The sequence below is a fragment of the Mauremys mutica genome, chromosome 15, assembly GCF_020497125.1.
Source record: "Mauremys mutica isolate MM-2020 ecotype Southern chromosome 15, ASM2049712v1, whole genome shotgun sequence".
Classification (NCBI taxonomy): domain Eukaryota; kingdom Metazoa; phylum Chordata; order Testudines; family Geoemydidae; genus Mauremys; species Mauremys mutica.
Window position 1 is genome coordinate 37,449,656 of NC_059086.1, and position 16,067 is coordinate 37,465,722.

General features: G+C 58.4%; 1 protein-coding gene across 1 annotated transcript; it reads left to right on the forward strand.

Annotated features, from left to right (window-relative positions):
• The first annotated feature begins 4,703 nt into the window (after positions 1-4,703).
• LOC123350527 (cold-inducible RNA-binding protein-like) lies at positions 4,704-11,408 on the forward strand. The gene is made up of 7 exons (XM_044989155.1): positions 4,704-4,856; positions 6,590-6,704; positions 8,518-8,624; positions 9,485-9,575; positions 9,677-9,761; positions 10,224-10,288; positions 10,733-11,408. Exons 2-6 carry the CDS (start codon positions 6,602-6,604, stop codon positions 10,285-10,287), a joined length of 450 nt encoding a protein of 149 aa, XP_044845090.1. The 5' UTR covers positions 4,704-4,856; positions 6,590-6,601; the 3' UTR covers position 10,288; positions 10,733-11,408.
• Positions 11,409-16,067: the final 4,659 nt, after the last annotated feature.

Below are 16,067 nucleotides of genomic sequence, written 5' to 3' on the forward strand. Positions count from 1 at the left end.
TGGTCTCTTCGTTCTGGGCATAGACCCGGGCACCGGAGGGGCTCACATGCCTGCTGCCCCGGCAGTGGGGCTGGGGGAGCCGTGGCTGCAGGGGCGCGAGCAGCGATGGCTGGCTGCAGCCCAAGGCCTGTGGGCTTTGGTAGGGAAGTGCCGAGCAGCGCTCGTGCTCCACACCCTTCACTCCCTCATCCTCGTGTCCTGCCCCGACACCAAGGGGCGGGACCTCCTGCCACCTCTGGAGGGGGAGGAGCCCCGGTGGGCCAGCCTGTGCTCTACCCTGGTCCCGAGGCCCGCCGGGGATATCAGTTAGCGGCTCCTCCATGGGGCCGTGAGCACAAGTGTGTACTTGGCGCGGTTTACCCCTGTCCCAGACACCTGCCCCTTCAGCGGGGTGAGGGAGACCCTGGCGCACGTTTACTTAAAGTGCGCCAGATTGCGTCCCGTATACTGGCTCCTCACCAATATCCTGTTGCGTTTCTGGCTGCACTTTTCCCCTCACCTCCACGCACTCCCTATCCGTGGCCTCACAAGGTCACGGGACCTCCTGGTCAACCTCCTCCTCGCCCTGGCCAAACTGGCCATCTACGGGACCAGGGAGTGGCGGTTGGGCAATGGAGACTCCTGTGACTGGGGGGCTTGTTTCCGGTCCTTAGTCCGTTCACGTCTCCGGGCGGAGTTCCTCTGGGCGGCGTCTGGCTCCCTTGACGCCTTGGAGGAGCAGTGGGCACTGTCCAGGGTTCTCTGCTCGGTGTCCCTGTCAGGCTCCCTTCTTCTGACCCTTTGACCGCACTCCTGTCCCTGTTCTTTTATTAGTTGTCTCCTGAAATTAGTGGGTTTCTGAGGCCCTGTGGATCCTCCCCTTAGGCTAGAGGGGGGGGCTCCTTTAGCATTGGGTGGGCTTCCGCCCGCCCAGTTTCCTGGCAACCCACTTCCCCCCCCCCCAAAAAAAGGCCTGGCCCTTACTGGCCAGGTCTCAAGGGAGCAGCATCTCTGAGCTCCTGGGTGGCTACTGAGCCTTTTCCTGGCCTCAGCCTTCAGCTGAGATTTCAAGACTGGAAGGCACCAGTGGCTGCTCCTCCTGGGGCCAGCTTGCCTCAGTGTGGCCACTCCCCATGTGCTGCGTGCAGTGGGTTTATTGTTGCCAGAGGGTGTGGGGCTGGCTGGGGGGAGGAGTTAAGTTCCTGGCAGGCACTTCCCTTTAAGCTGCTTCCTCAGTTGGGTGTTTGCCTGTGACCGTCTCCCCCACCACGGGGTGGGGCCTGGCCCTAGCAGAGCAGCCTGCTGAGCTACCTTCTGCTTACAAACCCCCTCTCCCAGCCACTGCATTCATGGGGTGAGGGCTGGGGAAAGACCCTACAATAACACAGTGGCAGGGGCCCTCCTGTACCCGGTGGCTGGCTCTCCTACAGCAATGGTGCTGCATGTTGGAAGGCATGGGCCAAACGGGGCCTGGGTTGTAAATCAAGGGGCAGCTGGGGCCTGGGGTGGTGTGGGGGGAGCAGGCCCAGCCATGCACCAGAGCAAAGGGCCTGGGGGTCAGGCTGGGGGTATTCCCTCCAACCCCAGTTGAGAAGAGCCCTTTCATCCCCCATGTCGCTGGGCCTGCAGTGCTTTCTGCACCCCACCCAGCTGCTCCACCACCACCCCCCTTCATAAGCCTAGAACAAGCCAGCTTTGCCCCCAACTTGTCACCCTCTCCTCAGCCAGCATTGGGTGTGGCCTAGGGGCTGCCCCAAACCTCTTGGGCTGGTCAGGAGAGAGGAAGCTCCATGTTTAAACACCTGTCTGCTTTGAGCTGGATCTCCGGGCTGGCTTACGGTGGGGTGTGGAGCTCACACCAAGGAGCCTTACCCAGGCAACAAAGCAGGAAAGATCTTGGAGTCAGCGTGGACAGGTCTCTGAAGACGTCCACACAGTGTGCAGAGCCCATCAAAAAAGCAAACAGGATGTTAGGGATCATTAAAAAGGGGATAGAGAATAAGACAGAGAATATCTTATTGCCCTTATCTAAATCTATGGAATGCCCATGTCTCGAATACTGAGTCCTGGTGGGGTCTCCTCACCTCCAAAAAGATCTACTGGCACTAGAAAAGGTTCGGAGAAGGGCAACAAAATGATTAGGGCTTTGGAGAGGGTCCCGTACGAGGAGAGATTAAAGAGGCTGGGACTCTTCATCGTGGAAAAGAGATTAAGGGGGGATATGACGGGTCTATAAAATCATGAGTGATGTGGAGAAAGTAGATAAGGAAAAGCAGCAGAGTCCTGTGGCACCTTATACACTAACAGGTTTTGGAGCATGAGCTGTCGTGGGTGAATACCCACTTGGTCAGATGCCTGCATCTGTGCTGCTATTACAGCTCCAGACTAACCCGGGTACCCCTCTGATCCTAGATAAGGAAAAGTTATTTACTTGTTCCCATAATATAAGAACTAGGGGTCACCAAATGAAATGAACGGGCAGCAGGTTTAAAACAAAAGGAAGTTGTTCTTCGCACAGGCAGCCTGTGGAGCTCCCTGCCTGAGGAGGTTGTGGAGGCCGGGACTAGAACAGCATTTAAAAGAACTAGATAAATTCACGGAGGTTAAGTCCATCGATGGCTAGTAGCCAGGCTGGGTAAGGAATGGTGGCCCCAGCCTCTGTCTGTCAGCGGGTGGAGATGGACGGCAGGAGAGAGATCACTTGATGGTTGCCTGTTGGGTTCACTCCCTCTGGGGCACCAGGCACTGGCCACTGTCGGCAGACAGGACACTGGGCTGGATGGACCTTTGGTCTGACCCAGTCCGGCCGTTCTTATGGCCTGGCCCAGCTTCACAGGCTGGCTGCTCCACCCTGGCGGCTATTAAACGGGCCCGTGGAGGAACCTGGGCAATGAGGGAGTCCCCCCAAGGGGTCGCACTCTGCTGGGCAGGCCATGTGCCCTCCACCCCTCCAGGTGCGGCCGGAGCCAGACATGGGGGGCAGAGGTGGGTACCTGCTGCTGGGGGCCAGGAGGGCCAGGGCCAAGTGCCAGCCTGGCTAATGCCTCCTCGTGGTGTTACCGAGCCTCTTACCGAGCCATCCACAGCAGCCCCGGTGGGGATGTCCCACCCCCACCCCGGGCACCCACCTGCCCTCCCCAGGAGCCCTCGCCTTTCACCTCTAGGACAAAGTACAGAGGGAAGCGTAGGCAGGCAAGGCCTCCTACCCATCTCTGAGCACAGTTCCGGGGGGGCAGGGCTGAGACCCGGGGGTCTGGTTCTCACCCCTAATTTCAGCCTCCCCTCTGCTCTCACTGTGTAGAGCCTATGGGGGGGCTGGTTCACACACACCCCACTCTCAGGGCCTGGGGCCCATGGTTATGGGGGCTGGATCTCACCCCTAACCCCCCTCAGGGTCATGGGGGGGTACTTCACACACGCTCAGGGTTTGGGGCCCATGGTTATGAGGGGGCTGGTTCTCACCTCTGCCCCCCAGCTCAGGGGCCCAGGGCCATGGCGGGGGTGGCTGGTTCTCACCCCTAACCCCCCCCCCACTCAGGGCCATGGCGGGGTGGCTGGATCTCACCCCTAACCCCCCCCCCACTCAGGGCCATGGCGGGGTGGCTGAATCTCACCCCTAACACCCTGCCCCCCTAGCTCTCAGGGCCTGGATTTCACCTCTAAACCCCCGCCCTCAGGGCCATGGGGGGGGGTGGCTGGATCTCACCCCTAACCCCTCCCCTCAGGGCCATGGGGGGGGGGTTGGATCTCACCCCTAACCCCCCCTCTCAGGCCCATGGGGGGTGGCTGGATCTCACTCCTAACCCCCCCCCTCAGGGCCATGTGGGGGTGGCTGAATCTCACCCCTAACCCCCCCCTCAGGGCCATGTGGGGGTGGCTGAATCTCACCCCTAACCGCCCCCTCTCAGGCCCATGGGGGGGTGGCTGGATCTCACTCCTAACCCCTCCCCTCAGGGCCATGGGGGGGTGGCTGGATCTCACCCCTAACCCCCCCTCTCAGGCCCATGGGGGGGTGGCTGGATCTCACTCCTAACCCCCCCCTCAGGGCCATGTGGGGGTGGCTGAATCTCACCCCTAACCCCCCCCCTCAGGCCCATGGGGGGGTGGCTGGATCTCACCCCTAACCCCCCCCTTAGGGCCATGGGGGGGTGGCTGGATCTCACTCCTAACCCCCCCCCCCCACACACACACTCAGGGCCTGGGGCCGATAGCCCTGGGGGGGGGGGGTTTGAAATGGGCGTGGCTTTTTTCTTTTCGCCCCGCCCCCTCCAGACAATCCGGAGTCCGGTCTTCAGGCCTGGCCCCTGACTGGGTCGGTGGTCTCGCAGGGAAGGGGCGTGGCCTTGTTTCCGTCCGTCACTCCGTGCCTGCCAATCAGCGTTACTCTCACGTAGGAGGCGTGGCCTTAGCCTGGTCCCAGCCCCGGCCATTCCAGCCAATCAGCGCTCCCGGCAGTAAGGCGGTTTCTCCACTAGCCAGTCAGGGCTTCAGGCTGTGAGGGGTCGTGGCCCTGCCGCTGTCTGTCTCTGTGCCAGCCAATCAGGCTGCCAGGGGGCGTGGCCTTATTGTTGCCCCGGCTGTTTCCTACTCAGCCAATCAACGGTCCCTGCGTTATGCGGGGGCGACTCTGCTTGCCAATCAGGGCCCCGGTCCCCGAGGGGGGCGTGGCTCTTGTTTCGCTGACCAATAGGCGGCGCGCTCATAGGACGTGACCGTTGGGGGGACGGAGCGCGCGCCCTCCCCCTCAGCTTCCGGCCGCCAATCAGCGCTCGGTGGCGGGAAGGGGTGTGGCCTGCGTAGCCTCGCTCTCATTCTCGCTTCTCCCGCCGACGTCGAGGCAGCAGCAGCTCCGCCGCGCTCCGCTCCGACCCATCCCGGTGAGCGCCGCCGCCCGCCTGCTCGCGGGGCCGGCAGCGGGGAGAGGCTGAGGGGGAGCGGGGCGGCGATTGGGGCGGCCTGGCCGGGGAGAGGGAAGCGGGAGCGGGGGGTCAAAATGGCGCCGCTCGCCGCCGCCTCGGCTGGGCCTTGGCAGCAGGGGGAAGAAGCGCTGCGCAGCCTGCGCATGCGCGGCGGGCGCCGAGGTCGCGGCGCGCAGGCGCGGCCCCGCGTTTCCTTGGCCTCGAGGCGCGGCGGGCGGGTGGGCGGTGGAAGGGCCGCGCTCGCTGGGAGCCCCCCGCGCATGCGCCTGGATACGCGCGCGCGCGCGCCCTCGCTCGCGGCCCTGAGGAAGCCTGGGGTGGTCGCCACGTGCGGCGACCGGGCCCCACGTGCTCGCTGCCATCTTGATGGGCCTCGGGGCGCGGGGGGTGGGAGGGGATCGCTCCCCCGCTAGGGATTGTGGGGCAACAGCGCCCCCCAGCCTGCTGGGAGCCCCCCTTAACTGAGGGGGCGCCGCCTCGCCCCCCCGCCTGGGGGGAGCTGCCCCCCCATTGCGGAGTCTCGCTCTCTGGGGGGGGGGGCTGCAGCTCCGCCTCTGGGGGCTGCTCCCGATCCTCCTGGCGGGGGTCCCCGGGCCCAGCTCGCTGCGTCCGGCCCCCCAGCCTAATCCCGGCCCTTGGGGGGTGGGGGGAGAGCTCCATTTTGTCCTTTTTGGCGGGTATCCGTGTAAATCCAGCGAATCCTTTCTCCGGCAGCGCCCATTTTACCGTCTGCGCCTTTCTGCTGATGGTGATTTTTTTTTCCCCACTGGTTTGTGTGTCCATTGAAATCGATGTTTGTTACCATTTGCCAATAAAAATCAAATCTAACCTTCGGTTTACCACAGAGCCACGTGGGGGTGGGGGAGGCCCATGTGCAAGGCTCTGTACACATGTACAACAAAAAGAATCCTTGCCTCAAGGATCTCACCATCTAAGTCTAAGAGGAGAGACAACAGATGGAGACAGGCAGATGGGGGAATACAAGGAAACAATGAGACAATATTGATCGGCAGTGCTTTTAACACACCAGCGGCCAGACTGTTGAGAGTTTTGTTTTTTTGGGGTGTGGGGGTTTTTTTTTTTGGTAGGTATCAGGAGGGATTTGACAATAGCTAATGGGGTAGCTCTGCAGATGTTTACAAGGAGAACTCCCAAGTGGGAGGGGAGGTATGGGCGAAAGCATTTTCAAACAAGCCCTGTCATGCAACAAGTGGGAGCTAAGTGGAAATGTGCATGGATACCAAATGAGGGCCGATGGGCCATGAAAGGGCCCAAAAAGCGAACACAGGTGGCTCGTGTCTGATGCAGTAGAGAAGGGGGAGATGGTGGAATGGGACACGGGATCACTTGGTCTGTAGCAGCTCTGAGGTCTCATACACACAAGAAATTCCCCCTCATCTCATTTATGATGGCACTTGCACTGAGTTTGTGGCTCTCTGAAGAGCTTTAATAGTGCCTGCCACTGGAGATGATATGCCAGGCAAACCAGGACCACCAGTCTGCTCTACCATTCGGCAACTGGTCTGATGTGGGGCAGCAAAGATAGGGTGTGGGGCAAGTACTTGCCTGAATGGGACAATTGGCCTGATGGGGTATAGAGCAGGAATATTGGGCTAAATGTACCATTTCCTTGATCTGACGGAGCCTCTCTGCCCCTGTCCTGATTGACCAAGTGTTCGTTTCATCTGCAGGTGACTTCAGTCATGGCATCTGACGAAGGCAAGCTCTTCATCGGAGGACTCAGCTTCGACACCAATGAGCAGAACCTGGAGCAGCTTTTCTCCCCGTATGGTGACATAGCAGAAGGTGAGTTTGCCTGTCGTCCAACCCCACAGCAGAAAAACAACCCCCCTCGCTAGGAGCCCGGTAACATCCATGACTCAGCCGTGGAAATCCTAAAACAAGCAGCCTGCCTGTTAGCATGGGGGCTGCTTATGCATAAATGGAGGCAGGTCTTCAGGTGTTTGAGTGAAGTGCTGGGAGAGGAGAGGTTGATGTGGCTTAAATATTGCTGTGGTTGTGTTTTAACAAGGGGGCCAGACAGGAAACTGGATTTCTTCATGGAAAGCGCCTCTTTCCTGCAGGGAAAACATCAATATTTTGGCTGAAAAGTCCAGAAAGTTTTCAGGTTTGGGCCGAAAACGGGGCTTGCTGGGGCTCGTTCAGCCAGCCCTAGCTAACAAGAATAGAGACTTGTGGGAATCCGCTTTGCATCTTCCGATCATAACCTGGGCTCGGACCAGCCATGTAGTCCAGTGGCAGGCGAAGATTGTGCCTGAAAGCGGCTCGAGCGAGAGCAATTGAACTGAATTGTCACAAAGAACACTCGGACTTTAACCCCAGCTCACCATCAAGCAGTCGCATCCCAGTGCCGGCAGTGTAGTGTTAGCCACGGCGGTCCCAGGGTAGGAGAGACACAAGGTGGGTGAGGTGAGACAAGCTTGCGAGCCAGAGATGTCCTGTGTAGCTGGAAAGCTTCTCTCTGCCAGCTATTACTTCCCACCTACCTTGTTACTCTGATATCCTGGGACCAGCCTGGTTACAGCTACACTGCCGACATTTGTAAGCTGTCGGTTACTACTGAGTAAGGGCCAGCTAAGAACAGGCCCCTGCTGTGTCTGTCCAGTGCAGGGGAGCAGAAAGGCCTCGCCCTGAGGAGCAGGGTGGGAGAAAGGCTTGAACCCACCAGTAGAGACATCAGTCAATGGCATGGCAGCGAACACTGAGTTTTTGGGGGGGATCAGTGAAATGTAAATTAAAGGGAATGGGGACATTGATTGAAGGGGGCAGGGCTGGGGGGATGAAGCAGAGGTGAAAGATGGGAGAGCTCTGGCTCCCCTCTGCAATCGCCCCCTCCTCCCCCCGCCCACACAGGCCATCGGGGGTGGGGGTCTCTCCTGCACTGGTCTAGGTTGGGGACAGTGCTGGGTGGGAGGGTTGGCCCCAGCTGGGTCCCATTTTACCCCCTTGCCCCTCCAGCACTGTCCCTGCTTTGGCTGTTTCTGCCCTGGCCAGCTGGAGTCTGGTGTCTCCAGCGTGTCGCCCTGACTCGTAAAGCACTGCGCAGAGGGGGAGTCTCACCCCCTCTTAAAGCGAGTCCCCCCCCTCGGAGTCAAGCGTAGAACCCAGGAGTCCGGGCTGCCAGTCACTGGACTCCTCCCCCAGGCTGTCTCCCTCTGCGCCTCGGATCCCTGGCGCTACAGAATGGGTGAAATGGCTCCAGGAGGCCCTTGCGGTGGGGTTTGACCAGACACCATGGTGACATGTGACACCAGTTAGGACAGTTGTCTCTCAGTGTGTGGGGGGGTGAAAGTGCAGGCACCCCACTATGACCCTGGGCCCATCAGTGTGCACAAAACCAGTGGCTTATAAGGCCTCAGAATTAATTCAGACCAAGGCAGGGTGTGAATGTGACGCCCAGCTGCTGTTCCTGACTATTTCCATGTGTGGATGGGCCCAGCCATGGGGCACTGTGAGCAGGATCTCTAGGGCACAGCTTGGCTGCAGCTAGCCTGGGGGCAGCATCCGTGCTGCAAAGCTGGACCCCTACGCTGGGATCCCTGGCGGGGTGTCCAATGGCCTGACAGGAAGCCTGACGCCCTGCCTCTCGCTCTTCCAGTGGTGGTAGTGAAGGACCGGGAGACCCAGAGATCCAGAGGCTTTGGCTTCATCACCTACCGCCGTCCGGAGGATGCCAAGGACGCCATGAGAGCTATGAATGGGGAGGTGAGTGGGGGCCAGTCATCCATTCCCCCCCAGCCCCCCAAATCACAGGCATCGATGCCAGAGCACCCACGGGCAGACATCTGTCGCCGTGTGCCTCCGCCCCATCTCCCCACAGCTGGCCTGCTCTCGTACCAAACACACTCCTAGTAGCCCTGTACGTGGGGGACCCGCAGGCAGCAGCTCGGGTGCAGTAAAGGGGGCTGGGAGCTCGGCAAGCCGGCCGCCCCTGGGCCCGGGTGAAAAGCTTTTCCAAGCCCAATCTGTGCTCCCCAGACACCCTCGCTGGGCTGTGGCTCTGGAGGCAGCGCTCCTGGGTGTGCACGTGGCAAGTCACGGACAGCAGAGCTGCAAGTCAGTAGCCCAGGCAGCAGACATGGTTGCCTGGAGCTGAGAAGATCTAGGCTGATCTTGTCTGTAGCCCAGGCATTAGATTGCCCCCAGCTGCCCGAGACTTTAGTTAGACCAAAGCATTTCAGCCCCTGGGAGGCAGTGAAGCCAAGGTGCCACCAAGGGCAGGAATTGGGCACGGTGAGGTTCCCGGATGTCCCCACGGGTGACCCGCGCCGCAGGGAAGGTGAGACCCCCCCAGGGTCCCCACTGATCCACCTGACCCCAAATCTGAGCGTGACACGGCTGCCAGGCCCCTGAGGCGGGGATTGCCCCCTCACTCACAGCTGGGGCCGGTGCTCTGAGGCCATATGCTTCAGAGGAAGGCAGGTGGTGGATGGGACACAACAGATCCGTCTGGCCTGACTCAGCAGCTGACCTGCTGCAGCCCTACACTCATGGTCTGCAGCCCCCCCCCCCCTTCCTGCCGGGCCTGCAAAGCCACTTCCAACCGCATCCTTTCCTCTCCCCAGTCCGTGGACGGGCGCCAGATCCGAGTTGACCAGGCTGGGAAATCATCTCGTGGCTCTTCAGGGGGCAGAGGCCGTGGTGGCTTCTCAAGAGGTGAGTGTCTTCATTCCCTTCCCCCCCCCCCCCATGCCTATCTGTGCCGACGCCCAGGTGCAGCCAGTGCCAAACGCCCCCTCCTCCTTTCTCCACCGCAGGAGGCGGGGACCGAGGCTATGGTGGCGGCCGTTACGATAACCGAAGTGGAGGCTACGGCGGGTCCAGGGATTACTATGGCAGCAGGTGAGCGGGCCTGGGGGGTGCTGTGATCTGGTTTTGATAGTAGCTAGAGGATGATCTGGGGGGGAGGGTTATTCGGGACGGCCTGTTTGTAACTAGCGACCAGCCGAGATTGGAGCCCTGTTCGCTCTTCTGCCATGTGGCGTGGGCTGCCCCATACCCTTCACCCAGCTCGTTGTGTGGCATGTTGGGGAGAGAATCCGGCCAACTCTCCCTCCCCAGCTTCCTGTGGCCTTCGCAGGCCCCCTCCGGCAGTGACGCTATGACCCCGGCACTGCCCGTGTGTATGAAATTAGCGCACAAGCAATGCTGGAAGCGCAGGAGGCGGGCAGAGAGCAGGTGTGACTCTGCTGCTAGCGTTCCCGCCCCTCCGTCGTCTGATCTAACTAGATCCCTTTCAGCCTCCCTGCCGCGACTGAGATCCCCTGGCTGGGGTCCCGGTTTCACGCCTCGCTCTCCCCACAGGAATCAGGGAGGCTATGGGGACCGCTACTCCGGAGGCTCCTATAGAGACAGCTACGACAACTAGGGTGAGTCTGTCCTGTAGTAACTGGCCTGAGCTGCCCGGTCTCTTCCGTCCATCCCGCCCACTGTCTAGCCTAAATGCATGTGGAGACTTGAACCCACCAGGGACTTTTAATCCATCCAACTTCTCTCTTAAAGGGGCGCTGTTGGGCCGTCTTATAAAACCCCAGAGCTGCCTTTTAACCCGACTGGGGGGGAACACCCGCCAAACTGTAAGTTTGTAGGGGGATTTCACGCCCCGCCTTCACGCAGGACCTACTCCACGCCAGTGGGGGCTGCAGACGATGCCCAACCAAGGAAATAAGCGACGGCTGGAAGCCGACCTGGGTCCTTTTAAGAACAGCACCCTCCTGGCCCCCCGCCCCAGGGAGGGAGGCGGGGCGCGAAACGCCGCCGGCGTGTCTGTGTGCCACACTGCCTTTACCATTCTACCTGCTTCTTATCCTCAGCCCGGCAATGAACAACAGCCCTTCCCGAACTGAGATCGTCCTTCCAATGGCCGTATTTATAAAGATTTTTGAAGCTTCGCTGAATCTTACTGTTTAGTTACATCTGCCTGTACTTTTCCCTTTTGTAGCCTGGTCACATGCAGCCCCGAGAGGGGAGGCCCGTTCCAGGGGCCCCCCCTCCCTTCCACCTCCCCTTCCTCCCCCCGCAAAGCAAAGATCAGGCTGGTTTCACGAGTTCTTAAGCATTTGGGGATCTGTTTATTCTTTTCAATTCGGCTTCTTTTAATTGGCCAGAATGGGAGGTGGGGCCTGCCTCTGACCCGCGGAGCGTGAGCTGTGGAGGGGTTTTCACTTTTTTTTTATAACACCTTTGTAGTTTTGTAAATTTTCTTTAGCATGTAGGAAGGGGAGAGGCAAATCTCTCAGGTAGAACAAAGGGAGACTCACGACTCGTGTGCAAAAGGTATTTTTCCTGCGAGATGTAACCGAGCCCGAGCTTAGATTTGCAAAAACTTTCCGCGAGAGGTTCTCGAAAATGTTTGTTTATATCGTCCCTTTTTTTTACTGGAAGAAGCGCTCATAATTCCATTGATACTGTGTTTTTTGAAGTGGTGAAGGAATTCCTGTATTCAGTTCTTCGGCTTTACGGAGCCTATTAAAGACAGTCCGAAACAAACTCTCTGCTCTTGACCTTTTGCCAGTAGCGAAGACGGCCGAAGTTGGACGGGGGTGTGGATGTTAGAGAGGGTGGGGCGACAGGAATTCCATCACGGGATGACTGAGCTGTCGAGGCGGCTGTGAAAAAGGCCCCCTAAGAACAGCCGTCCAGCCCAGTATCTTGTCTCAAGGGGAACGTACAGATCAGGACGATTATGGAGTAATTCACCCCTGTCTGCCTCCCCCGGCTTCTGGTAGTCGGAAGTTTTAGAGTGGCCCCAAGCGTGTGTCCCTGAGGGTTTGCCAGCTGGGCCGGGACTTGGGGAAGGGCCCTCATCTCCGCTCCTGTTGGCGCTTTCAGAGCCCTGGTAAGGATCCGGCTCTGCCCGTTGACCCAGGGGAAGCTGCCAGGGAGCTGGGTCTGTCCCAGCCAGACGCAGTCGCATTGGGCAGGGCTGAATTCGGCCTGCGTGTAGCTACCTCTCTCCTGACCTGGCCCACCGGCAGAATTCTCTGTTAGTGTGTGAGACCCAGACCCACATGGGGTTTGAGGTAACGCCTGCTCCCACATTCCCCCTCCTCCTCGAGGCTGGTCTGACACTTCCCTAGGGGGCAGCCTGACCCCCAAGGCTGCAGTCCAGACCCTTTAGCCATCCCTTGCAAAGCCGCTGTGCCACAGCGGGTGAGGGAGGGCGGGAAAATACTGTGGTGGCGGGACACCGGTGCCCCCAGTGAACAGCCCTACGTAAAACCCCTGAAAACACCCACGGCTTATTGCTCAACCTGGGAGACTCACCCGGAGCTGGTCTTGTGCCCGCTCTCACCCTGGCGCTGCATTGTCTCTTGAGAAAGCATGTCCACCCCGCTGCCACTTTGCACTCAAGTGACAATTTCCAAGGGCAGAAGAGGAGCACAGCGCGAGACGAGCTGGTAGCTGGGAACAGCCCTGAGAGCTTTTGGGCAGAGGGCTGGCTGAAAGAGGCTAGGAGCAAGGAAACTTCCAGGCTCTGGAAATAACAGGGATGGCCAAGGGAAATAGCTGACTCTAGCACCAATTTCTCCGGCAGAACCCTTGAGTTTGGCTGGCTAATAGGGTAAAAGGGGATAACATGGGAACAGCTGAGCTGCGTCCATCTAGCCCAGCATCCTGTCTGACAGCAGCTGGTGCCAGAGGCAATGAGCAGAACGGGGCGATTATCAAGGGATCCATCCCTTGTCTACAGCTTCTGGCACTTGGAACGTGGGCTTCCCTCCCTGACTGTCTTGGCTAATAGCCACTGAGGGACCTATCCAGGAACTTCTCTTTCTTGAGCCCAGTTCTATTTTTGGCCTTCACAATGTTCCCCGGCGAGGAGTTCCACGTGTGTTGGGTTAAGGTCCTTTTTGTGTTTTAAACCTGCCTGTTTCATCAGGTGCCCCCGGGGTTTGTGTGTCATGTGAAGGGGTAAAAACACTGAATGTTTCCCTAGTCACTGTCTTCACCCCACCCATGGATTTTCTAGACCTCACCCATCCCCACTGAGTCGTGTCTCCTACGGTGAACAGGCCCCACTCTCTAATCTCTCCTCTCATGGAAGCTGTTCCGTGCCCCGGTTGTCTTGATTGCCCTTCTCTGCACCTTTTCCAATTCTGACCCAGCTCAGCTTTTCCCGGCTGATTCTGCAGGTGGCAGAGGGCCCTTTGCCCTTGGGTGGGGTTCGTGCCACGTTGTGAGCCTGGCGGCATCACCCTTGGCAAAGGGCGGGGCCAGGTGCGTCAGCATTGGCGTTATAGTTGTGGCCTGCACGGACGCTGATCTGGGGGCCAGTACGAACCCTTTCATCCCCTGCTGGGGTAGAAGGGACCCGGACTAGAGCTTTTCTGCCCCAGAGCCAGGGGGAGTCTGTGCTTGGCTGCCTCTGGGGGCTGGAACCACCCCAGTGCCCCCTGGCTTCCAGCTGTTGAGCGTCACTCTGCACCTGAGTCTCCTGGAAGTTGAGTCACCAGAGGGGAGTTGATGGCGGGAGATTAGCAGAGCTGGGAGCTGATCTTGGGGTGGGGGATCAGAGCAGGAGGGGGCTGGGAGCCAGGGCTCACAACTGTAGCTCTGGGAGGTGGGTGGGGGTCCAAGACTCACTTCTATCCCTGGGTGTCAGTCTTATAACAGCTGTCTGGGGGCTGGGATCCTCGGAGCATTGGAGGGTCACAGGCTGGCCTAATGCAAATGTGGGAGACTCTTCTCAAGCCATCAAATGGTTTCCTTCCCGGGAAGGGCGTTTTGCACTGTCTCACCCTTTGTGATGGGGCAGCGAGCTGCACCCTTGAAGCTATGGGGCTGGACGATGCAGGAGGGTACGTAGAAGGGCTGTGAGTGGTGGCTGTTAATGTTTGTTTCAAGGACACGTCTCTCCTGGGACAGTCTTGGTATCAAGACAGGAGAAATTCTCCTGGGTTCCTGTTGTTGGGCCCCCACGTGGCTGAAGTCTTCAAGTCTCCCACTTGCCAAAGATGAGATCCTAGGACTGGCTGGGACTCGGGAGGTCGTCTCAGTTCTCCTGGCAGGACTCAGTGCTATCTAGAGCAGTGGTTCTCAAAGCGGTTTGTTCAGGGAGGTGTTGGTTGCCCTTCCCGCAGCACCCACACGCCTGGATTGGCCAACCGCGGCCAGTGGGAGCCGCCATCCGCCGAACCGAACCCGGCCTGGCCCACCAGCTTTCCCTGAACCGGCTTTGAGAACCACCGGCCTGGACCACGGCAGGGAACCCACGGGCTGCATCTGCCGTTGCTTAATTTCATCTGGCCCTTGGCAAGTCTCTGATTTTCCCGTCGGGCTCAAGCCGCAAGCGCCAGCTCACCCTGCCGCTGGTGGGAAGCCCCCAAGCCTCGGTGTCTGCCCCCTATGGGGCTGGATCCGCAAGCGCCAGCTCGCCCTGCTACGGCTCCGCTCCTCCCCGGGGCAGGTGAGTTGAACATTATATTTCAAGTAAAAACTTGGGGGGCTGCAATTTTTTTTTGCAGGTTAGTGGCCTGTAATAGAAAAAAGGTTCCCCCTCCACTTGATCTAGACTGTCTACCCCCTCCCACCACCACCTCCTTCCCTTGAACGGGGGGGGGCCTGTTCCCAGCTCAGATGTGGCTGGATTGAACTTTGAGGGAGGGGTGTTTCCCTGCTACAGAGAGTTCTTGTATTTGAACAGCCTGGTCTCTGGCAGGGCAGGGCAGAGGTAGCATTCAATGGCACCCAGAGGACCAGGGTTCAACCCCCCACCCCCTCGTGCTCCCCTGCTGGAACCAGGCCCTGCAGGTAGGTGAGGGGGGTGCAGTGTTTGAGAATCAGGTGGGGCGGTGTCAGTGCACTCTGCGTTTCAGATTTGTTGCCCCTCAACCTGAGGGTCGGGGTCTTCCCTCCCCCATCCCCTGGCTGCTCAGCACCCCAGGGGTTAGCAAATACTTTATTGCCACCGGAAATACAGAAAAGGAACCAGTCTGGCTTAGTGCAGAAACACCAAATAATTAGAGGTCATTCATTATGTCCAGCTCCCTGCACTGAAGCAGAACCCAGGCTACAACAGAGCCCAGTGCCTGATAGGCCAGGGGTCGGCCACCTTTCAGCAGTGCTGTGCCGAGTCTTGATTTATTCACTCTGATTGAAGGTTTCGTGTGCCAGTCAGACATTAACGTTTTTAGAAAGTCTTTCTATAAGTCTATAGTATGTAAAGTAAACAAGGTTTTTAAAATGTTTAAGAAGCTTCATTTTAAATTAAAAGGCCGAGCCCCCCCGGGACGAGGCCAGGACCCAGCAGAGTGTGAAAATCTGCTTGTGTGCGGCCTTTGGCACGTGTGCTATAGGTTGCCTACCCTGGGTCTAGGCTACCTATCTTGCCACCTAGGCAGGGTTGACACAGATGGTCCCTTCCCCCAAACATCACAAGTGGGTGGTTAACCTACCAGTCCCAAAGGACTCACCGGGTCACTTGCCCTTTAGCTGTGACACCTGCAGCCAATCCTGGAGATTTATTAAAGGAAAAGATTCAAGTTAGCGCAGGTGAGACACACAAATGACTAGGCTAAGGGCATGTTTCCTGCTATGGACCCCAAACAACCCATATTTTTTTTTTGTTTTCAGAAGCCTGGCTTAGCCCTGGGTACACCATAGCCAGAGAACCATAAGCATGGACCCTGCTCAGCTGTGCAGCCTTCTTGTGAAGGGAGATTTCAGAGTAGCAGCCGTGTTAGTCTGTATCCGCAAAAAGAACAGGAGTACTTGTGGCACCTTAAAGACTAACAAATTAATTTTAGCATGAGCTTTCGTAGCGAAAGCTCATGCTAAAATAAATGTTAGTCTTTAAGGTGCCACAAGTACTCCTGTTCTTTTTGTGAAGGGAGACATTTCTGCAGGGGTGGGACGGGGCTCCTGACAATTCTTCGCTGCCAGCCTAATACCAGGGCAATGAGGCTCCAGTGGGGGGGGGGCTTTGAAAAACCCATTACAGTAATGTGCACTGCTTTATCTGCATTTTGCAGTCCCATGCCATCCCTGCTGTTGCGTGTTTCCCTGTACCTCCTCCAACCCCCCACCCCTGTAATAAATAAGAGTATTTCAGTTCTTGAAACATTGACTTTTTATTGCACAAACCAAATACAGTAACCTTGGGTAAACTGATAAAACTGGGAGGGGAGAAACCAAGCCAGCCAGGTC

What these genes read in the sequence shown, in the direction of transcription:
- LOC123350527 (XM_044989155.1), top strand. Translation starts at nt 6,602, where the DNA reads ATGGCATCTGACGAAGGCAAGCTCTTCATCGGAGGACTCAGCTTCGAC. An exon ending in CCGTGGTGGCTTCTCAAGAG is followed by an intron (nt 9,576 to 9,676) that starts GTGAGTGTCTTC and finishes TCTCCACCGCAG; the next exon opens with GAGGCGGGGACCGAGGCTAT. An exon ending in AGGGATTACTATGGCAGCAG is followed by an intron (nt 9,762 to 10,223) that starts GTGAGCGGGCCT and finishes CTCTCCCCACAG; the next exon opens with GAATCAGGGAGGCTATGGGG.